The 22,360-nt window shown below is 35.8% G+C and overlaps 1 protein-coding gene across 1 annotated transcript; it reads left to right on the forward strand.

Annotated features, from left to right (window-relative positions):
* Positions 1–382: 382 nt before the first annotated feature.
* On the forward strand, positions 383–21,268 carry LOC109073393 (ribonuclease 3). The gene is made up of 31 exons (XM_042735227.1): positions 383–541; positions 1,300–2,036; positions 2,502–2,808; positions 2,999–3,140; positions 4,220–4,380; positions 5,188–5,268; positions 6,715–6,801; positions 6,964–7,050; positions 7,600–7,671; positions 8,004–8,085; positions 8,169–8,240; positions 8,431–8,600; positions 8,899–9,023; positions 9,293–9,392; positions 9,644–9,751; positions 10,210–10,317; positions 11,382–11,520; positions 11,610–11,670; positions 11,834–11,893; positions 12,018–12,117; positions 12,489–12,591; positions 13,777–13,847; positions 14,461–14,505; positions 15,476–15,633; positions 15,927–16,032; positions 16,726–16,867; positions 17,122–17,204; positions 17,915–18,018; positions 20,044–20,136; positions 20,704–20,750; positions 20,956–21,268. Exons 2-31 carry the CDS (start codon positions 1,300–1,302, stop codon positions 21,069–21,071), a joined length of 3,867 nt encoding a protein of 1,288 aa, XP_042591161.1. The 5' UTR covers positions 383–541; the 3' UTR covers positions 21,072–21,268.
* Positions 21,269–22,360: the final 1,092 nt, after the last annotated feature.

Raw genomic sequence — 22,360 nt, forward strand, 5'->3', positions numbered from 1 at the left:
TTGATTCTCTTTCAAACATCTTAAATCCTGAGAACATGATCATCATGTTTCATGCCAGCTCTAGAGCTATTATCGTTAAAGGAATAAAAAAGAGACAAAGCATAGGCTATTATGGATAGAGGACTCATATTAAAAATGGAAGCAATGGTTTGAAGTTAAAAATATCTTAATAATGAATTTTACTACAAATAAAGTTTAAGGATTTTGATGTACACAGAAAAATTGTTGACAAAGTAAACATTTTCTAGAATCAAGTAAGTGTTGAACTTTTGCGTGGCCTCTCCTCACTCCAGCTCAGTTGGTGGCAGTGACGCAACGACAGAACAAGAATTCTATTTCAGCGAGGTATCATTTCTCGCGTTCTCATTGGGTGCATGTCATGCAGCTTCATTCTGATTGGCTGTAGCACAAACTGCGTCGTGAACGAGCTAAAGCGCTGCATCATAAACTGAACATTTTTACCGCAGTAAACATAAAATACAATAAACAGCATAACTGGTTTATTTCTTTAGCTCCCAAGCGTTAGCAAAGCATTCTAAAGGTAAGTTGTATTCTTCAGGAATAAAATGTTTGACTTCATAATTAAGTCTTGTTCTGTCTGATGCTGAAACTGTGTATTACAATTTTACAGTGTTTTTAGTGTTACAACGCCATGTGAAAATACAAGATGCATTTTAGAGGGATAAAACACTGCTCATTCTAATCAGGGTTTGGGACGACTGAAAGATCTGACTCGGCCACAGACCTGTATAACGAAGCAGGCTCGCAAGGCCAGTGCTTTAGATTTTTGTATGCCATCAAAATTTTCAGCGACTACACCACAAAATAACCATGTCTTGTGTAAATCGCGGCTTCCAAGACGTTAGAAACGCCGTTGTCTTTTGGCCTCATAATTAAAAACTGCAACTATGTCTAAAGAAATGTTATTACGTTTCTCTGTACTCGTAAAGGAATAAAATAACCTGCCTTCTATGGAACACAAAAGAAGATCTTTCTAAAAATATCTTCCTTTATGTTCCACAGGGGGGGAAATAATTATAGGGTTTTTAGAGACAAAATCATACATGGATTTATAGACACACACACACACATACACACATATAGATATATATATATATATATATATATATATATATATATATATGTATGTATATGTGTATGTATGTTTATGTTCAGTTATTTAACTTTAATGGCAATGAAAATAACCTATCAATGTTGAAAGTGTTTCAGTCCCAAGTTGTACAAAAAAGAAAATCTGACTGCATCCACATCTTTCTCACATCCATGTCTTCTTTACAGATGTCTTTCCACGCTGGCCGTGGATGCCCGAGGGGAAGACCAACCACTCCAGGTCCAATGTATCGGCCTGCTCCTCCACGGTATCACTACGACCCTCCGGCTGCTCAAGGTCCTATCTATAACCCTCAAGGCGGCAGTAGCTACATGCCACCTCATCCTGACTTCATGCCATTCCATTTCCCTGCACCCTCACAGGGCCCTAATGCTCTGCCCCAATGCCCCGTACGTCCACCGGTCTTCCCAGAGCCGCCCCCTTTTCCTCCCCCTGCTCCTCACAACTCAGGCAGCTCCGCTCCAGTTCCGGTTCAGAGCTCTTACCCTTACATGATGCCCACCGTCACCCCTCCACCTCTTCCACCTGTGCCCCCCTCAGCGCCACCTTCCATGCCCTACCTGCCATCATATCCCATGAGCTACCCTCCACAGCCACAGCTCCCTCCTCCACCGAGCTTCAACCCAGCTTACGTGCAGCCCGGAGGTTCCTTCAAACCTGAACGCTCCCGCCCGCCTCTGCAATACAAGTCGGACACCTGTTCCCGCTCCCCAGAAAGACTTCGTCATCATGATGACCACCGGCACAGGGACCACAGCTATGGAGGATATGGAGGCCGACATAACCGAGAGTTTGGAGGAGACAAACGGGACAGAGGGTGCAGTTCAGAGCGCAGGCGGTCAGACAGCCCACGGTATAAAGCAGACTATGACAGAGGGCGCGTACCGTCAAGACACCGCAGCAGGTAACAGAGGGCGCGTACCGTCAAGACACCGCAGCAGGTAACATATTTTTGTATGTTTTATTTTATTATTTTTTTTCAGAATTGTTTTTTCTAGCAAAGAGTTTATCCCTTTATAATTAATCACTGACTCTTATATGACTTCAGAGGATAGTTAACCCAAAAATTAAAAGTCTGTCATCATTTACTCACCCTCATATTGTTCCAAACCTGTATGAGTTTCTTTCTTTTGTTGAGTTCAAAAGAAGATATTTTGAAGAATGTTGGTAACCAAACCACTGACGTCCATAGTAATTACCCCCAAGACTGACAATTACCAAGAAACAACATTTTACTGAATTTATGTGTGATTTCAGTGAAGTTGTTTAAACCTCTCCAAACACAGGGCTTTTATAGACTTTTATAGAGTTCAGTAAGCTTTTTTCTGGGTTGCCTGTTACAGCGTATAATATTGCCTCCATCCCCCAGAGAACGCTATCGGCATAGAGATGAGCAAGGTTCACCCACTTCAGACAGACACAGGAAACACATCCGCAGTCGCTCAGGCAGTCGAGAGAGAAAGCGCCGACGTGTGGAGGAGGAGAAAGAGAGGAGAACAGACAGCGCCTCAAGCAGTCGAGAGAGATCAGTGAGCTACAGCAGGACTAGAGATGTAGAGGAGACGTCCACTGACCGACATGAGGAGGAGAAAGGAGAGGAGGAGTTACTCAAACCTGCCTGGATCCGCTGTACACATGCTGAAAACTACTACTCCAATGACCCTATGGACCAAGTGGTAACTACAGCAATCAACACAAACTGCAGACAAGCAGATAGTTCTGACATTTTTACAAATTTACCACAAAATTATACTCTTCAAAATATAGTTTTGTACTAAATATTTTGAAGGTGTCATGAGTCATGACCAACCATATCATATACTCGAAAGCTGTTTCTCACATTCCATGTGTTTTAATCATCTTTAGGGTGATTCTACAGTCGTGGGAACCAGTAAGTTGAGAAATCTGTATGAACGCTTTGAGGAAGAGCTTGGTCAGAGGCAGGAGCGAGCCAAATCCAGTAGACCTAATTGGGAACCACCCAAGACCAAACTGGACCAGGATCAAGGTATTGTGTATTTTACTATTTCAAATATGTACAGTGTATTTTATAAAGTTCTATAGAAGTTGCAACATTATGAACATGTTAATTATTGAAGTGTTGTCTTTAATTTAAATTTTGATGTGTCTTATCTATTTGAAATAATAAAATTATAGATTAGAATTTTCGCTGCCTTTTTATGCGGGTTCCTGTATAAAAGGAGATGCAATTTTTGTCACTTTGACTGTGTCTGCAATGAAAATATGTGCAATGAATAAATACATGCACTGCCAAAAATAGTTTAAGTGCATTTTTCTTATTTTTCTAATTATCTGCCAGTGGGATAAGAAATTGGAGCAATTAATAAATACCTGCACTGCGAAAAATACTTTAAGTTACCCTATGGCGGACAATTTTAAATGTTTTTGCATTTAAAATGCACTTAAATGCACTTGTTTCCCCCAGGAAACAAGACTTAATACCTTAAATAATTTTTCATCTATAGAAATTGCACCTTAACGTAATAATTTTTAGATATTTGAACATAATAATTTTTAGATATTTGTACTTGAAATAAGACAAATGAGGTATTTAAACATCGCTTACGCTTTAAAAAGAGGGAAGGAGACCGTAAGAATCTCTGGGTTTACTGAAGAAAACCTTCTCCCGACCAGGTTAGGTTCATAGAGTAAGTTACCACGGTAACTGACTCTGAGTATAAGTTACCTCTCTTTCAGAAACGGCTTTACTTACCCTACTTTCTCGGGTTTGACAAACCTCCCATTCTGAAACTGAAAACCCAGAGTTTCCGTCATTTCAGGGTTAACATACTCAGACTTTTCAGTATTGTCAGTTGATTTGGTTTAAAATAAGTCAGACTAACTGAAATAAGCCTTTCTTATTTGGAAAACTTGTTTTATGAAACAGGCCCAAGGTGGTTTATTTAATCAACAGTTTTGTGTTTACGTCCAAACTGTGAAAAGTTGATGTTCCTTTGATTTTGTTTTAATTTCAGAGTATAAGAATAAGCAAATACACAAATAGTGTTTGCTCTGTCACTCAGCCCTAACTCTAAAAGAATGTTGCATTTGTTGTGTGTTGTGCAGATGAGAGCTCCAGCGAATCAGAATGTGATTCTGATGGAGGCGGTAGCAGCTGCTCCAGCAGCTCTGACTCTGAGGTGTTTGATGTCATTGCTGAGATCAAGAGAAAGAAAGCGCACCCTGACCGCCTCCATGAGGAGCTGTGGTACAATGACCCTGGACAGGTGCGCTTCACCATTTTGCTGAGAAATTATGGTTGTTTTGCTCAAAGAAACATTTTAAGATAGCGATACATAAAAATATCCAAATTTAGTAAATTCTGGTCCCTATAAGCCAAAAAAAATATATATATCCTTATATTATTATAAGACTTTTGTACCTGCATTTCTTGCATTGCTGTGCCACAGACAAGTAATGGGGACAATAATGTTAAAATGCATGTGGTAGTAAAGGGGTAGATCTCCCAAAAATGATCTCATGACTCATAAGACTTTGATTAGTCTTCAGAACTCAAATTTAGAGAATTTTTTTTTTTAGGTTTTTGTCCCTTGAGTGAAGGTTCAGGTAACCAAAACTTAAATATCCAAGTGGGTTATAAAAATACAAGATACAATTGCTTTCTATGATGAAAAGTTTTAATTTAGACTTTTACTTGCATCTGTTCATCATATAATGTTATCTCTTTATAAGACTTGGATTTAAGTTTTATGTTTGGAATGTGAAGCTAGCTTTTTTAGGTGAACTGTCACTTAAACCAAAGCTGTTATTCATGTAGCTAACTATGAACATGTCAACAATTTAACTAACTTTTAACTGACTTGTTCGGCAACGTTCTCTTCCAGCAGTAGTACTTATCTATGTCAGATCCAGTAATGTTTTTTCAGAACTGATTCAAAGTGGGGAAAAGAGTTCCTAAAATTAACCATTAGTTCTGAAATGATGATATTTGCTTAAGTGTTAACTGTTTGATTTATGTGTGTATTTTTGTGGCTTAAAATAAAGTTAAAGTTATTCTTGTGTTTAAAACTCAGATGAACGATGGACCGTTATGCAAGTGCAGTGCCAAAGCCAGGCGAACTGGAATCCGACACAGTATTTATCCGGGTGAACAGGTATACATGCATTCATGCATTCATTCAATCATTTCATCTGTTTTAGAGCCATATTTAAGGCGCAGGGCCCTATTGATCCTCTAAGGATGAAACCCTATTTTTTTTTTGGCATGTTTTTTCACTATTATTATTTTATTTTATTTTTTATTTTTTTCTCTTTTATTGTTCTCACCCATTTTTGAGGGCTTTGCCATGATCAAAAACTTATGAAACTTTGCACAGACATCAGACCTCAGAAAAATGTGAACGTTTTACTGTCACTAAACACTAAACTGTACATATATTGTGCTCATTGAGCCGGACAACTTGTTGAGAGAGACTTTTTTAAAAAACCCTTTAATTTGCACTACTTCTCAATACATAACATAGCTAATACAAAAACAACAAGAAAATATTAAATAACATTTTTATTAATTAAAAAACATGTTTCCAAACTCACTCAGTGTCACCTAAAACACCTCTCACACCCCACTTCATTTTGAAAAAAAAGTACATTATCAGTTTAGGTTAATTATCAGTTTATATAGATATTTTACTCGATTACATTTTAAAATTTTTTGTTGCTAATTATAATTTTGCTTTCAAATTTTTGTGCTGTATGTAATAATTTTGCATTAATTTGTTTATCTGAATTTACATCATCAGCTAAGATTAATAAATGCTATATTAATAATGTTCATGTTAACTAACATAGTTATTTAATGTTAACAACTAAAACCTTATTGTAAAGTTTTACTAAAGTTTTATATATTGTTCTATTTGGGTGTGTGTGTGTGTGAGAGTGTGTAAGAGAGAGAGAGAGAGTCTATTTTAAAGTAAATGCATTAACTGACAAGAAATATCAATGAACAATATACTGTTACAGCATTTATTAAAAGGGATAGTCCAAACAAAAAATAAAAATCTGTCATTAATTACAGAGCACAAATTAAGATATTTTTGATTAATTCTGAGAGCTCTCTGACCCTCCATAGGACAGCAATGTAATGATCAAGTTCAAGAAACGTATCAAGGAGATCAGTAAAATAATATGTGACATCGGTGGTTCAACCATAAAATTATGTAGCTACGAGAATACATTTTGAATGTAAAGCAAAAACAAAAATAACTTTATTCAACAATTTGTCTCCTCTGTGTCACCCTTTTGGAGAGTATCCACTGAACACAAACAGCGTATGCTATTCTGTGTCAGCCGCACCTCAGGGATACATTGTTTTCATTCAAATCAAAGCAAAAACCATGTAGAAAACGTATCCATGTGACGCAGCTGACACAGAATTCCTAGTTTTATTCTGAGAGTAAAATGTTGTGTTCATGCTTTTGTTGTTTAGTGTTATTTAAACCCAGCATTTCCATTACAGTGATTTTGATTGTTATAAATGTCAGTCATCTGTCTGGGTTGTCAGACTGTTTGGAGTGGTCAGCAACTTTTTCTTTCTCTTATAGCCAGTGAAATCATGCCGGCCGATGAATAACAATGCTGGTAAACTGTTCCACTACAGAATAACTGTGTCCCCACCCACCAACTTCCTAGTAGGTTTCTATGCCGTTTTAATCATCTAGTATTCATCTAATGTTTTTTTTCTTTTCTGTTCTTATATTGTTTCTACCTGTGAATATAATTGGTTCTCTCTCTCTCTCTCTCTCTCTCTCTCTCTCTCTCTCTCTCTCTCTCTCTCTCTCTCTCTCTTTCAGACAGATAGACCCACGGTTATCGAGTATGACGACCATGAGTACCTATTTGAGGGCTTTTCCTGCTTTTCTCACACACCACTTACTAATGTAAGCATGTGATTTCTGCATGGTTGCAGTCAGACCTACTAACTAGATTTTCTAATGTAAGATTGTGATTTATTTATGGTTGCAGTCAGACCTACTAACTAGATTATTTGTCTTTGCCCATTTTGCCCTCAATATTGCTACATAGTTGCTAATTTGGGCTGAGTTGGTCATTATGGAAATGAGTTGTCTGTGTTCTTTAATTTATGCATTGTCAGTAGATCATTCTAAAACCTTCCATTCCCATTGGTGCTTTAATGGGATTGTGGTTCCAATCTAATTTAGTTAAGGTTATGCTTAATGTTACATTTTTCATTCACAAACCTCTGTTGTTTCAAACCTATGTGACTTGTTTTCCTCTGTGCAGACATCAGTGGTTTAACCGTAATTTTATGAAGCTATAAAATTACTTTTTGTTGTAGAATCATAAAATTAAGGTTGAATCAGTGATGTCACATGGACTATTTTACAGAGTACATTCAAGTGGTGTTTTGAGCATGAAGTTCTCACATATTACACATCTCCCAGACTAACTGTTCCCACCCCCTTTAGATCCCTTTGTGTCGGGTTATTCGCTTCAACATCGATTACACCATCCACTTCATAGAAGAGATGGCACCTGAGGTATGTGTCACCCCACATTATCAGATTTCACACTGTCCACATTTTCTTCAGTTCACTGTAATCAGCTTCTGTAGATGTTAGTTACTGTCAATAACATTTTTATGCACATACTTAATTGCATACGATTAATATATATACAGTTAAAATTCTCATAATGAGACAAACATGTCTTGACGCTTTGACTTAATTATTAATGAAACTGATTTTATTTTTAGTTTTTAATCCCTTTTTTATTGACATTTTTAATGCTATTTCAGACATTTTGGTTGTTTCTAACACAAGTGACTTGACCCACAAATGCTCAGCTATTGTAATCTGTTGTGTTTGACCAGAACTACTGCGTTAAAGGCCTGGAGCTGTTTTCCTCGTACCTCTTTAAAGACATCTTGGAGTTATATGATTGGAATCTCACAGGTAACATGCACATGCACATTTAACTCTACACAAGCACATCATGAGCTTATAAGCCATAGTAATATAGTTTTGCTGTCACACAGGTCCTGATGAAAACGGCCAGTCAGGTTGTCAGAGGTTTCATTTTATGCCACGGTTTGTTCGGTTCCTCCCAGGTGAGTTTTAAATACCCTTCTGTCCTTTTCACTCATGAAAAAAAAAAAAAAAAAAAGAAAAAATAGAAAAAAATGTTTGAGCAGTATTTTAAACCTAAATTTGACAGATGACTCCCTAATACATTGGTGAATAGTTAATTTATACAGCATAGGGAATTCTTCATCACTATGATTGATGTTGTGGTGTCAGATGGAGGAAAGGAGGTGCTGTCCATGCACCAGGTGCTGCTGTATCTGCTGCGCAGCAGCACAGCTCTAGTTCCTGAAGAGGAGATCGCCAACATGCTTCAGTGGGAGGAGCTGGAGTGGCAGAAATACGCTGAGGAGTGCAAGGGCATGATTGTCACCAATCCTGGCATGGTAAAAACACATTCTCACAAACAATGGCATGATGTCAGGTGAGCAGACTGATTATTCAAGTGCCTGTGAATGGCATAGAGGAAGATGAGGAGCCTTTTCTAATGCGAGGAAATACTGTACAATAAATAAATGAGTGACAGACACATTTAGAATGTTTATAGAGTCTTTCTGCACATCAGTAGACAAAAGCTTTTGCATGACTGTGTATCCACACTAATAAGTTAATGTCCACAGTCATGTCATGAAAACACATCAGCACTTTAAATGTGTGCTTGTGTATGTACCTGTATTTACACAGAAACCCAGCTCTGTGAGGATTGACCAGTTAGATCGTGAGCAGTTCAATTCCAGTGTCATCACTTTCCCCATCATTGTGCATTTTGGGATCCGACCTGCACAGCTTAGCTACGCCGGAGACCCGCAGTAAGTCTGATTGAGCACTCTTGACTTCTAATGGCAAGGGTTTTCTGAAGTGGTTCTTATAATTTGATTTAAACCAGTACTATGCTGAAATTCCTAAAAAAAATTTAATTCAAGGGTGTTTACATGCTAATGTTAAAAAAATAATAATTTCTTCATTTTCAAGCATTATACCATTAAGCTTTTATTTTGACGCAGATTGCTAATAATTATTGTATTAATAGTTTAATGCTGAAAGGGTGAAACACTGCAGTTTACTGCTTTCATTGCAGATATCAAAAGTTGTGGAAGAGTTATGTGAAATTGCGGCACTTGCTGGCCAACAGCCCGAAGGTTAAACAAATTGACAAACAGAAGTTAACGCAAAGAGAGGTAAGTGTCTGCACACGTGATTTATGTACATAGAAATAGCTAATGTGACGAAGACACCTTAATATAATAAATATGATCATTATGGAAGGGTATCATGAAGTTCTTTTTCATAAAAAAAAAAAAAGTGCATTAACCGAAAGAGCAGTTTGAAGAGTGGCAAGAAGTTTATGTACAGTACATTGTGGTTTGAGAAAGTGTAGGTTCATTGTCATAATGGTGTAAATACTGTGTCCAAAAACTGTGATTTACAGGAAGCTCTGCAGAAGATCAGGCAGAAGAATACGATGAGAAGGGAGGTCACAGTGGAGCTCAGCAGTCAGGGTTTCTGGAAGACCGGTATCCGCTCTGATGTTTGCCAGGTACACATATACAGAAACACACATTCACTTCAGAACTTGGGTTTGCTGAAGTGGGTTAGGGATGTTGAAATCAAACAAGATAAATTAAACATATATAAAGATATATGTTATATGTACAGTATCATAAATGCCTGAAAACATGAAGTGCACATTTATAAAGCATAAAAAAAAATGATCTGCTGCATCACATTTGTGGGTGTGCAGTTTCTATGTTACCAAAAGTTTGTCTATTTTATTGAAGACATTTTTTCTGTATTATGACTGTAAACAAATATTAGTTAACAAAAAAATTAGACAATAGCAGAGAATGGCGTCAAACCTCATTTTTTATTTAATTTTATTTATTTTTTTTGACTGATGGACCATGTAAAAACATGAAAAAAATTGCATTTAAAAGGTCATTGAATCTTAGACAGGTTTTGGGGCAAACATTTGAGTCCGATGCCTTATTTTTGCAGCACGCCATGATGCTGCCGGTTCTCACCCACCACATCCGCTACCACCAGTGCCTGATGCATTTAGACAAGCTGATCGGTTACGTGTTCAAGGAACGATGCCTGCTGCAGGTAAGAGAAAGAGTAATGACTTTTTAGTATAGGGTTGTTTTTCATTCTGGAAAATTGCAGCACAAGTTACCAGGGCTGCAGAAGAAGACTTTAGTAGTTCAGGTTTTTCCTTGCTCTGCCAGTATTTTCTCTGGCTCCACCAAAGAAAAAAACATAGATTTTTTTTTCATTTATATGTGGCAGAAATAAATATATATATATATATATATATATATATATATATAATATATATCAGAAATATATATATATATATATATATATATTTTTTTTTAGGAAAACTTAACTAAATTTGAACTGAACAGCTGGAAATTAAAAACTAAATAGCTATAATGTAAGCATAGTGTATAACTCCACAACAGTTTTAAATTTGTTTACTCCGATTATGTGTAGAGAAGCGCTTCACTGATCTGAACTTTATGGCAGATAGGCCAGATGAAAGCCTTTCCTTAGTTAAAACACATTAAAGTCCACTTGGAATTTGCAAAGAAGCAGGTAAAGGACTATCAAAGCAAGATTTTTGGAATTGAAGCCTTAAGTTTTTAATTTGCGATAACAGCTGGAAATTAACCCACTATAATGTAACTCCATAACTGTTCCACACATCCAGAAGTGAAAAATTATGGCATACGATGCACGACTTGTGGGGGAAGTCGTGGCCTAATGGTTAGAGAGTCGGACTTGCAATCGAAGGGTTGTGAGTTCGAGTCTCGGGCCGGCAGGAATTGTAGGTGGGGGGAGTGCATGTACAGTGCTCTCTCCACCTTCAATACCACGACTGAGGTTCCCTTGAGTAAGGCACCGAACCCCCAACTGCTCCCCGGGCGCCGCAGCATAAATGGCTGCCCACTGCTCCGGGTGTGTGTTCACGGTATGTGTGTGTTCACTGCTGCGTGTGTGCACTTTGGATGGGTTAAAAGCAGAGCACGAATTCCGAGTATGGGTCCCCATACTTGGCTGTATGTCACGTCACTTTCAAAATGTTGCTGGTTGAATCTACTGGTTTCAGGTTATGCATTATAACTCTTACTTTGCTTTTCTTTTGCTTTTCTTTCTTTCTTTCCCAGTTGGCAATGACTCACCCCAGTCATCATCTTAATTTTGGGATGAATCCTGACCATGCTCGCAACTCTCTGTCAAATTGTGGCATACGCCAGCCCAAATACGGAGACCGGAAAGTGCATCATATGTACATGAGGAAAAAGGGTTAGCAGATCTCTCTGTACGTGTGTTTGAGAGCTTTTTTGAAGAAGTAGCCCTACTCTGCTAATGGTTTTGCTATTTTTTTTGACTAGGAATTAACACCTTGATTAATATCATGTCAAGATTGGGCCAGGATGACCCATCACCCTCCAGGTTTGTGTGTGTTTTATTGTATTATTTTATTTTAGTCAAGTCACTTCTTTCTTGTGTTGGTGATCATTTATGAATTTTTTTTTTTTCTTTTTCAAATTTTCACATTTTAAAAAGGCAGTTGAAATATAACAACTAAAGGGTGTAATCACTGTCCTTTCAACAGAATCAATCATAATGAGCGCTTGGAGTTTCTTGGTGATGCAGTTGTTGAGTTCCTGACCAGGTGAGACCTCTTACTTTTCAACAGTGCTGTAAATCTGTCATTACACAGAGTATGTCTCACTGAGTTTTTGAAGCTTTTGTTGTTCTCACCTGTTATAGTCATATGTTTGTCTTTTGTTTTCCAGTGTGCATCTCTATTACCTGTTCCCAAACCTGGAGGAGGGAGGACTCGCCACATATCGCACTGCAATTGTTCAGAATCAACATCTTGCTATGCTTGCTAAGGTAAATGTTTACTAGATATTAGAGATGATCCAAAAATTCAGCACACTATAAATTATAGCTCCAAAAACTTTATTATTATTATTTGTAGTTTAATTTATCATTTGTATCTTTTTTTTGTTCTGTGCCTTAACCCAGCAAACATGCTACCCAAAACGATAAAAAAAAAAAAATTGCCCACATGCCACAATCTTTTTTTAAAGTGAATTTAAACCTTTGCATAACTATTATCATTGTTTTGATGAATTTAAGTGTGTTGGCACATCTTTTGGCATGCATACATGGTGTTTTCAGTGTTTTGTGTTGGTGGGTGTTAGTAGCATGTTTTTTGTTTTGTTTTTGTTTTTATCTTTATCATTGTTTTGCATCCCCAGAAATTGGAGTTGGATCGGTTCATGTTATATGCCCACGGCCCTGACCTGTGCAGGGAGTCAGACCTCCGACATGCCATGGCAAACTGTTTTGAGGCCCTGATAGGTTAGTGCTTTATCGTGTATGTTGTCTGTCTGTATGTAATATACTGTATTTCCACTCACTGATGTCAAATTGTTGATTTTTATGTTGAAAAAAGTTTGTGTTTTGTAAGAACACATTTACAGAATGTTGTAAATACTGCCCTAGGTGCATGACCACTTTAGATAGATCTTAAACTGCATCTTGACTGCTCAAACTAAATGTGTGAAATAAACACATGGGACCCCCAGAACCAGAAACTGTAGCCTCCATTGCTTTCATCCATACCACACGACATGCCACCATGGTTTGATTTCTGTTTTTGCATCATGCAGACGCAGTAAGGGAAAAAATACTGTTAGGGAAATTGGTTTGTAGCTTTGCTTCAACTATAAGGTGACCATACGTCCTCTTTTCCCCCAGACATGTCCTCTTTTTGGACCTAAAAAAATGTCTGGCCGGGATTTCTAAAACACCCAAAATGTCCAGGATTCGGCTTTTGCTTTCTACAGTCGGCAATCATTGTGTGTGTTTTTGTATTAACTATCCCTCACTCCCGACCATCTGATTGCCGGTTGCTAGAGGTTAATCACCTCTCGTTAGCGCCTGTTACTGCATGACAAACAACACATGACAAAGCTGAAAAACAAAAGTCTTGCTGATGATTTGAATCATGTGTTATACAAAATGTGCAGAACCAGAGGTGCAAAGCTATCCCATGACGTTACTGAAAGTAATTGACGTTTAATATTATAAAGCATTATTTAAGCCTAAAAAAAGAATGGTAGTTACTAATGATGGGCCAAATTTCGGCAACCAAAGTTTTGGGGCTTAAACTGAAGATTGCTGTTTTTCAATTATCTAGTTTTTCAGTTGGCAAAATTTCAGAGCATCATTAGTAACTCATGTCCTTTTTCAAGGCTTTTTGTACTTAATAAAGCACATTTAAGAGCAAACTAATATCCATGTTTTTCACAGAATTTGACGATTTTTAGCTTTAAGATCTACACTTCTTTTATGTTCACCTAGACTGCATGTATTTGACTGGAAGCTCAAAAACTGTATTCTTGTAATAAATTATTACAATAATACAGTGTCCTTGCTTAATAAATGTATAATTTCTAATTTAAAAAGAAACACTGTGATTCAGAATTTTTGAATAGTAGCACATTTTTTAAGTGTTTTTTTTTTTTTTTGTTTTTTTCGTAGGGGCTGTTTACCTGGAAGGAGGTTTAGAGGAAGCCAAGCAACTCTTTGGGAGACTGCTGTTCAACAGTGAGGTGAGATTTATGTGTATGTTTGTAGGACTAAACCAATTTTAATTCGATTTATTATAGTGAGCCTTTTAGACAAATTGTAAGATAAAGAGTGTTGTGTTCCAATAGAAAGATTTTACATTTCAAACTAGCAGGGTGTTTAAATATAAATTATAATAACTTTGTCCTCCGAGGTTAAATCTGTATTTTCAGTTTGTCTTCTACCCATACTTTCCACAATATAATTTATAAAGTGTTAAAATACTTTCATAAGTAAAAAATAATCCCATTCAGTCATTATTTTGTCTGATACTGCTGTCATTTACAATACAATACAATTTTAGAGAACAGTCAGGTTTTTTCAGCAGAACTTCTCTGTTTGGTTATGATGGAAACAGAGAAACAGTAACGTGACAGCATTAAGAGCATACATATAATTTATTATGATCTGAGAATGACTCTGTTGTTGTCATTATTAAATAAATTAATTGACTGTAGCTTAAAACTGAAAAAATGTCCTTGGTATCACACAAAATAACAAAAAAAAATTGAGTCTGAATTGTCATATGCTCTTATTCTTCTCAAATGGACTATATCATGTTGTATTCAGTTTCTTTCCTCTCTTTTTGTCTTGCAGGATCTGAGGGACGTTTGGCTCAACTATCCACCTCATCCTTTACAGGTGTGAGCAGAATTCATTTTCAGTGTTCAAATGTCATGCACAAGTGTCAGACAGACACATACATACACTTTCTTCAGCCACCTAGCCGAATAACTAGAAGAATAACAAAGTTCAGTACACAGTAAAACTGTTACAAACTGATTTGTGATCATGATTATTATCATGATTTGCAATGTCAAACAGCGTAACAGAGTATTTTTTTATTCAGCCAAAATAAGTGGCTAAAACAGGAAACCTTGCACATTCAACGTCTAAATGGCCATGCCCACTTTTATTTGAATATATTTTTCCTATAATATGCATTGATTGAATTGTGCAGGGGAATTTAAAGAGAAAATTTTAATTCCTTCATTTACTTACCGTCATGTTGTTCCAAACACATAAAACTTTTGTTCATCTTCAGAACACAAATAAAGACATTTTTAATCTTCTCTCATCATATTTGTTCATCCTTTGAAAGTCCACATAACCAACATTTTCTAGACTCAAAAAGAACATAAAAACAGCATAAAATGAAAAATGTAAGAACTTGACACACGAGAACCAATGAGGTGTGTTCTCCGGGGCGTCAAGCTTGTTTACCGTATTCGATGTGCTCTGTGTAGAGTATGCGCTTAAATCAATGTTTATATGTGAATAAAACCTAAATTACATCTGTTCATGGTAAAAGTGATTGTCTCTTCAAAAGACTTGAATGAAAAAACTTTTTAAGCTGGAAAAATGTTGAGATTTTCAATGGATGGGCAAAAATACAGAGAGAATATTACAGTATATTTTTAATTGTGTAAAGAAGATGAATAAAAGTGGTATGAAACCACTCGAGGGCAAGTAAATGATGGCATTGAAATTGTTTTTTTTTTTTTTTGTTTTTTGTTTATTGAAGCTGACTGTAAGCTTCAATGTAGTAATATAATAGTTGAGTTTATTTCATGCATAGAAGCACACACTCAGTGTTCTGCTGTATGTTTAGGTACAAGAGGCACAGACAGACAGGCAGTTGATCGAGTCATCTCCAGTTCTGCAGAAACTCACTAGTTTTGAGGATGCCATTGGAGTGCTGTTCACTCACGTACGTCTCCTCGCACGGGCCTTCACTCTGCGAACAGTGGGCTTCAACCACCTCACCCTGTAAGTGCTCTAGTGCCTCTGTGACTTTGTAAAATCTTTTTTTTTTTTTTTTTTTTTTTTTTTTATTAAATAGTTTATTAAAAATTTAGACAAAATATTTTAAAAACATGCAAAATATTTGCATATATGTTTTGCTGGGCATCATATTTGATACATCAGGTTGTGATACGACAGTGTCTGTGCTCCCGCACATGGTGAACCCACAGAGACAGAAGCTGTTTTTCCACAACAGTAATCTTATCATTAGTTAACTATTGGCTAGTGCTTAATGCAGCCGCTGTGTCTGTCTGCAGAGGCCACAACCAGAGGATGGAGTTCTTGGGAGATTCTATCATGCAGCTGGTGGCCACTGAATATCTGTTCATCCACTTCCCAGACCATCATGAAGGACATTTGACAGTGAGTATATCCCTCATCTGTTCTTCATTCAATCCCAAGATTGGTTTCAGTTTTATTTCTGTGTTTTTCCCATTTGTTGTTCATTATGTAGGAAGTTTGGTTTTGGTTTTATTCATCTGTTCTTCATTCAATCCCAAGATTGGTTTCAGTTTTATTTCTGCCATTTTTACTTCTTCAGTATGATGGTATAGATCACCATGAATGATGACTTTTGACAATTTGCATTTTTAAAGAAATATACTCTAGAATGTCTTAATTTGTCTTGTTTTCCGGAAGATCAGGCATACTGTACTTTACCTTCCATAACTATAAAAGTGTTTGTTTACTGTAGTGGATATGTTATTTTACAGGGTATATCTATTCACTGGACATTTCTACAAGAATGTCTGTTCATGTCTATTGTGAAATATTTTAAATACTTGCAATATTGACATTTCTCAACTTTAAAATGTTCTCTGACACTCTTATTGTTTTTCTTGAGTCTGCTTCAATCTCACAATTAGAATGAGTTGAAATTGCCTGCTCTGCTTTCTTGAGTCTGCTTTTTTCAGTTTTTAATTTGCAAATTCCCTGGTTAGCCCTACTCTATAGTACAAAAATCTAGCCCTTTCAGTCCCTGTGCCCCCTCTCTTCTGGTTGGTCAGTCTGTATAAAGCCCAGAAGTATAAAGTGTGTTTGTGTGTGATTTTGTAGCTCCTGCGCAGCTCCTTGGTGAACAACCGGACTCAAGCGAAGGTTGCAGAGGAATTGGGCATGCAGGAATATGCCATCACCAACGACAAGACCAAACGACCTGTTGCCTTGCGGACCAAGACTCTAGCCGATCTACTGGAGTGTAAGTGTGACATGGCACTGCAGATTAATGCAAGGAACATTTGATTTTATTGAACAAAAAAAAAATTGTGTACAAAAAACACATTCTGTAAGATCTCTGGGATTTGTCATTTATTTGATAAATGATTATTTATCTTTTGTCCTGGAGGATTATTATTCCTAATATTCCCAGTCATCTTATATCCATTTATTCTAAAGTTCATAATTCTTATTGTCTGTATTGCTATTAAATTTTCTTTCTTTTTTCCTCCCCAGCATTCATTGCAGCTCTTTACATAGATAAAGACCTGGAGTTTGTGCACACATTTATGAATGTTTGCTTTTTCCCACGACTCAAGGTATGGCAAACTTAATTAGAGGTTAAATTACTAAATTACTTACTAAATTATTTTCAATGTCAGAGGCACATAATGAAAAAATAACATTAATTGAATAGAATAAGGTGACATTTACATAGGATATGGTCTTGTATATACTGACAAGGCTGTTTTCAATCATCTTTGTGTACATGCAATAGACATCATGTTTTTTTTTAGCATCTTGTGCAGTGAGCACATTTTTCAAAAGAGACAGTGTGAATTTAATAGAAATTAAACTATTTCAAACATGACCCCTACTTTTTCCTTTAAGTTTCTAATGCTCCTTATTTAAAAGAATATGGTTATATTAGAGTTATATTTTTTCTCTGTGAAAATTGAGAAGTGACTGAATTAGACACCCTCAACATAATAATAAGTGCATAAATTATATGAAATCACTCCTGATACAGAACTCCGTTAAATTAAAAAAAAAAAATTCCTTGAACAGGATTCCCAGTGAATCTGTCATCGTAAGCATTGGAAAGTTTGTAGACATTGGTGATGATCTAATGAAAATCATCATGTAAAAGGATTTCATCAGCAATAAACATACTGGGTTTTAGTCTTTACATCCACTGGCATGGAAGAAATCTCCTCAAAGTGCTCCACTGATATGTGCAAGTTTTTCGTTTTGTGTTTGTATATAAAAACTGTTTAACTTTCAGTGTACTGCTGTTTGATTGTTTCAGGAGTTTATCTTGAACCAGGACTGGAATGATCCGAAATCGCAGCTGCAGCAATGTTGTCTAACCCTGCGGACGGAAGGAAAAGAGCCAGACATTCCTCTATACAAGTAAGAAGCTTCTGGATTTTTTTTTTTTTTTTACATGTCTTGTGGTGTGACTGTCTCAGGCATGGTTCAATAAATTACAGCTTTTATAAATTAATAAGAAAAACATACAAATTTAATAAATACCTCCGGCATAATTGTACAAGTGTCCATTTTAGTAAATGGCTATCTTTTTTTTTTTTTTTTTTTTTTTATCCATATATTTCTGAAAGCTTAGGAACTTGATACATTTTTTTTTGTCTCTGAAAACCATGTCCTATGGTGTGACACCATATCCTGATTTTAAATTCCAGAGAAAACTTTAATTAGTTGAAGGACCCCATTCATGATTATGTTACTGAAGCCCCCTGTGAAGCCCATGACGTGCACATGGTAAAGTTTCCCCTCAGAACGGAAATATTTAATTTATTTGGAACCACTATAAAAGTGTTGTGTTTTGTTGTCCTTTGGTGTGACCACCCTAAATTATATATTTTTTTTAATTAAAAACTGTACGTTAAACTACATAATCATGGAAAATTATGCAAATGTGTCTTGCTAACCACTAATGACAGGTTAGCCCGGAATAGCAAGGTCATTCATTGACACAGGCTGAAATGTCCTGTGGTGTGACAGGTGACACACAAAAACTTGCATTGTTATAAAGTGTCATGAAAATAGGTATAAAATGTGATGCTTGTAATCACATTTTATACCTATAAAGAATTAAAATATCTTTTTTTTAAAAGTTGAATATTGCAATAGGGGGATATAAATGTCATTCATCTTAAAATAGTATAATTTTCAGCAGTTTTGAGCAGATGATAGTAAAGTTTGTATTAAGTTTGTCTTTTAATTGATTTGGAAATTATATGTTAATTATTATTTCATATTAAATAAATAACACTATATGAAAATAAGTGTCTAACAATGAAGATTTCATATTAAATAATTATATTTTTTTATATTTATTTTTTTACATTTAAGAGAAATTTCTGTCATTTTTTTTGTTTTTTTGCTATGTAACACCATAGGACAAATTTATGGTACAGTTCAGTGAAAATGTTAAAAAACTAAAACAACAATGAAAGAATTAATGAAATTAGTGACCCTTTATATTTTCTCAAAAGATCAGATTCACACTACATAAATATATGCATTTCTTCTCCAAATTTAGTATTTTACAAATAAAGCATTTTTTTCTGCCTATTTGTCAACTACCCATATATATATCCCACATTACATTAATCTATGCTCCATATCCTGTAAGTAGAGATTTCCAGTAACACTGCAAAAATGTAATAAATAGAAAGGAGAGAAAGGAGAAAAAACAAATCATCATATCATGTCAATTTCATTTCCACAATTTAGCCCTGGTTGCATCCCATGTCTCTGGATCATCTTTGAGATCTACAGTTTGATTGGAGTCCAGGTGTTGCAAATTCAATTGATTAGGGATATTTGCCAAGCCATAAGGTCAAAATCCTCTGCCTGCACAGCTCAGAGACAGGATTGTGTCGACTCACAGATCTAGGGAAGACTAAAAAAACATTTATGTTGTTTTGGGTTTTCCAGAGAGCAGTGTGGTCTATTTTTTTTTTTTTTTTTTTTTAGTCATTGTTTGAAGTTCCTAGATCTTCCATTGCGAACATGGAATGCCTGGATTGTTTGTATCTTATTTCTAGTAAGATGTGACATTATCCCTGCAACAAAGTTCACATTAAACTGTATGTAAAAAATCAGCTGAACTAAATCAAACTTAATTGTAGAGATAAATTTAGAGAAACTGTTGTGTTCATCGCTGATTGTTCATGGTCAGCTGGATTTGGTGCAAAGTGGCATGGTGATAGTAAGGTGAATACTTCTCATGTAACTTCAGATTATGTTGTCTTGCCTGTGTTTGCTTTTACTGATGCAAGGCCACCTGTCAGTTTGAAGTCTTACAATAGTGAAATGTGATCACAGATCCACTTTTCCAGATCCAGTTTCATTTTGTTTGTTTGTTTTTTAATTCATCTCAACTGTGATACTCTTCATCATCTTTTACAGGACACTTCAGACTGTTGGACCCTCTCATGCCAGGACCTACACAGTGGCAGTGTATTTTAAAGGTGAACGGATTGGCTGTGGAAAAGGACCAAGGTAATAATAAACCCAGATATTTACCCTCATCTGCTCTTATAAATGTCTGGTCCTGTGTCAAATACAGCTTCCGTATGTCACACTCCCAGACCTTGTCATGTCCAGTGCTACCTTTATGCCACCTAAAAGCTCTCATGAACATTCATCTGTTTTTCTGTCCTGTGACATTTTTATCATCTGCTGGCTTTCTATTTTTGTTTTGTTGCTCTATGTTTCAGACAGCGCTTTCTATTCAGTGAGCCTGTATCTTACATCTTGAGTTCTGATGTGTTTATTATAGTTCTCAGTTGCTCACTAAACCCAAATCTATTTGTGGGACATTTACCTGTTTTTTTTAGTTATATTTCAATATTACTTTGCATTTAAGATTGTTTTGTTTTCATGTTAAGTTTATGTATTTAGGTATTTTAATTAATTGAAAAATGTTCGTTGAGAGAAAGTAGATGAAGAGCCCCGCTGCAGGTTCGATGGGTCATATGTACTGGATTTAATCCTTTCAGTAGAATGATAAAGATCCCATTTTTTTGAGTTTTTGAACATTTATAACTTTTAATTTTATCCCGACAGTATTCAACAAGCTGAGATGGGTGCAGCCATGGATGCGTTGGAGAAATGTGAGTGACTTTGTAGCATATTTTAACAAAAAACTGGAAATGGTTTTAGAAGAAACATTTTCACGTTATGGCAATAAGGTGTTTGTTACAGTGCTGTTTTTTTTTTTTTTTTTTTTTTCTTTGCTGAAGCAGCTATTATAATTCTAAAGGTTATGAAAGTCTTGGTTTTCTGTTTGACATGTTCTTTCCCTCTGGTCTTCTGCAGATAACTTCCCTCAAATGGCTCATCAGAAACGCTTCATCGAAAGAAAGTACCGACAAGAACTGAAGGAGATGCGAAGAGAGCGAGAACGACAGGAGAGAGATAGTGATGAAGGGTAGAAAACAGAAAGTGAAGGAAAAAGCAGGATGTTACATGAAGTGAGTCAAACAACACCAGGCTTAGGAAAGCAGGAATCTGTTTGTTGTTTTGTATATAAATCTGTGTAAAACTCTGTGTTTGTTAATCCAATTCATACCATTGGTATGTTTTAAAAAGAGAAAAGTTTTGCGTGAAATAAATCAAACATCAAAATTTGTTTATTGTGTGGATAATTTGGTCAAACCACATGCACATCATAACATGAAACAGTGACCATAATCTAACCAGATTTGATTTGAAAAATGGCTGTTACATACTAGGGATGTGTGTGTGCCACAACCAGTGTGTTTGGGCAGTAACACATTACTTAATAACACGTTACTGTAATTTGATTACTTTTTAAGTAACGGAGGAATTTAAAGCGTTTTAATTTTCAAAATAGTAATTAGCTTTTTAGGTTATATTTTTTGTAACCATAAAATTATTTTCCCAGAACATTGCATGGTGGTTATTTTTAAATAACCTAAAAATAACTAATACAGAATGTTCCCTAATGGTTATTTTTAGGTTATTTTTTTGCAACCATAAAATAACGTTCTCAGAACGTTGCAGGGTGGTTATTTTTTAAAATAACGTTCTCAGAACGTTGCAGGGTGGTTATTTTTATTGAGTATTTAGTAGGTTAATGTGGGTTAGGTTTTTATTTTTTTTGTTTTGTGATTAAAAAAAAACAGTCCCACGCAGACCTCTAGCATGAGGGGTTTTCATTTCACTTTTGATGTAAAAGGGCTTTTACATTTGTAAAATAAGAACTTTTTATATTAAAAACAAACAAGCAAGCCCTGTCCAGATTTAAAAAGTAACTTAAAAGTAACGTAACTCCTTACTTTCCATAAGAAGTTAATAAGTAACATAATTGGTTACTTTTTTTAGGGAGTAACGCAATATTGTAATGCATTACTTTTAAAAGTAACTTTCCCCAACACTGGCCACAACTAATTTCGTTAACGTTTAAATGGAAATTTTGTAAATGACTAGTTACAAAAACTACAATCCCCAAAACAGGCAAAAACATTCTTTATAACGATTGTAACGGTGGTGACCCGATAATAACTGAGAAAACACACCAATGAGGTTTTCTTAAGTTAACCTTAATAACCTTAATAAATTCGGGCGCCAGACATTTAAAATTGCCTTACATAATTTCTGAATCATACATGATGCTGAAAAAATGAAAATGTCATATACTTGTGATCTGCTTGCCTTGCATTATGATCGTTGTACATTAGATTTCCTCTTCCTCAGTAGG

Source organism: Cyprinus carpio, chromosome B12 (genome assembly GCF_018340385.1).
Source record: "Cyprinus carpio isolate SPL01 chromosome B12, ASM1834038v1, whole genome shotgun sequence".
NCBI lineage: Eukaryota > Metazoa > Chordata > Actinopteri > Cypriniformes > Cyprinidae > Cyprinus > Cyprinus carpio.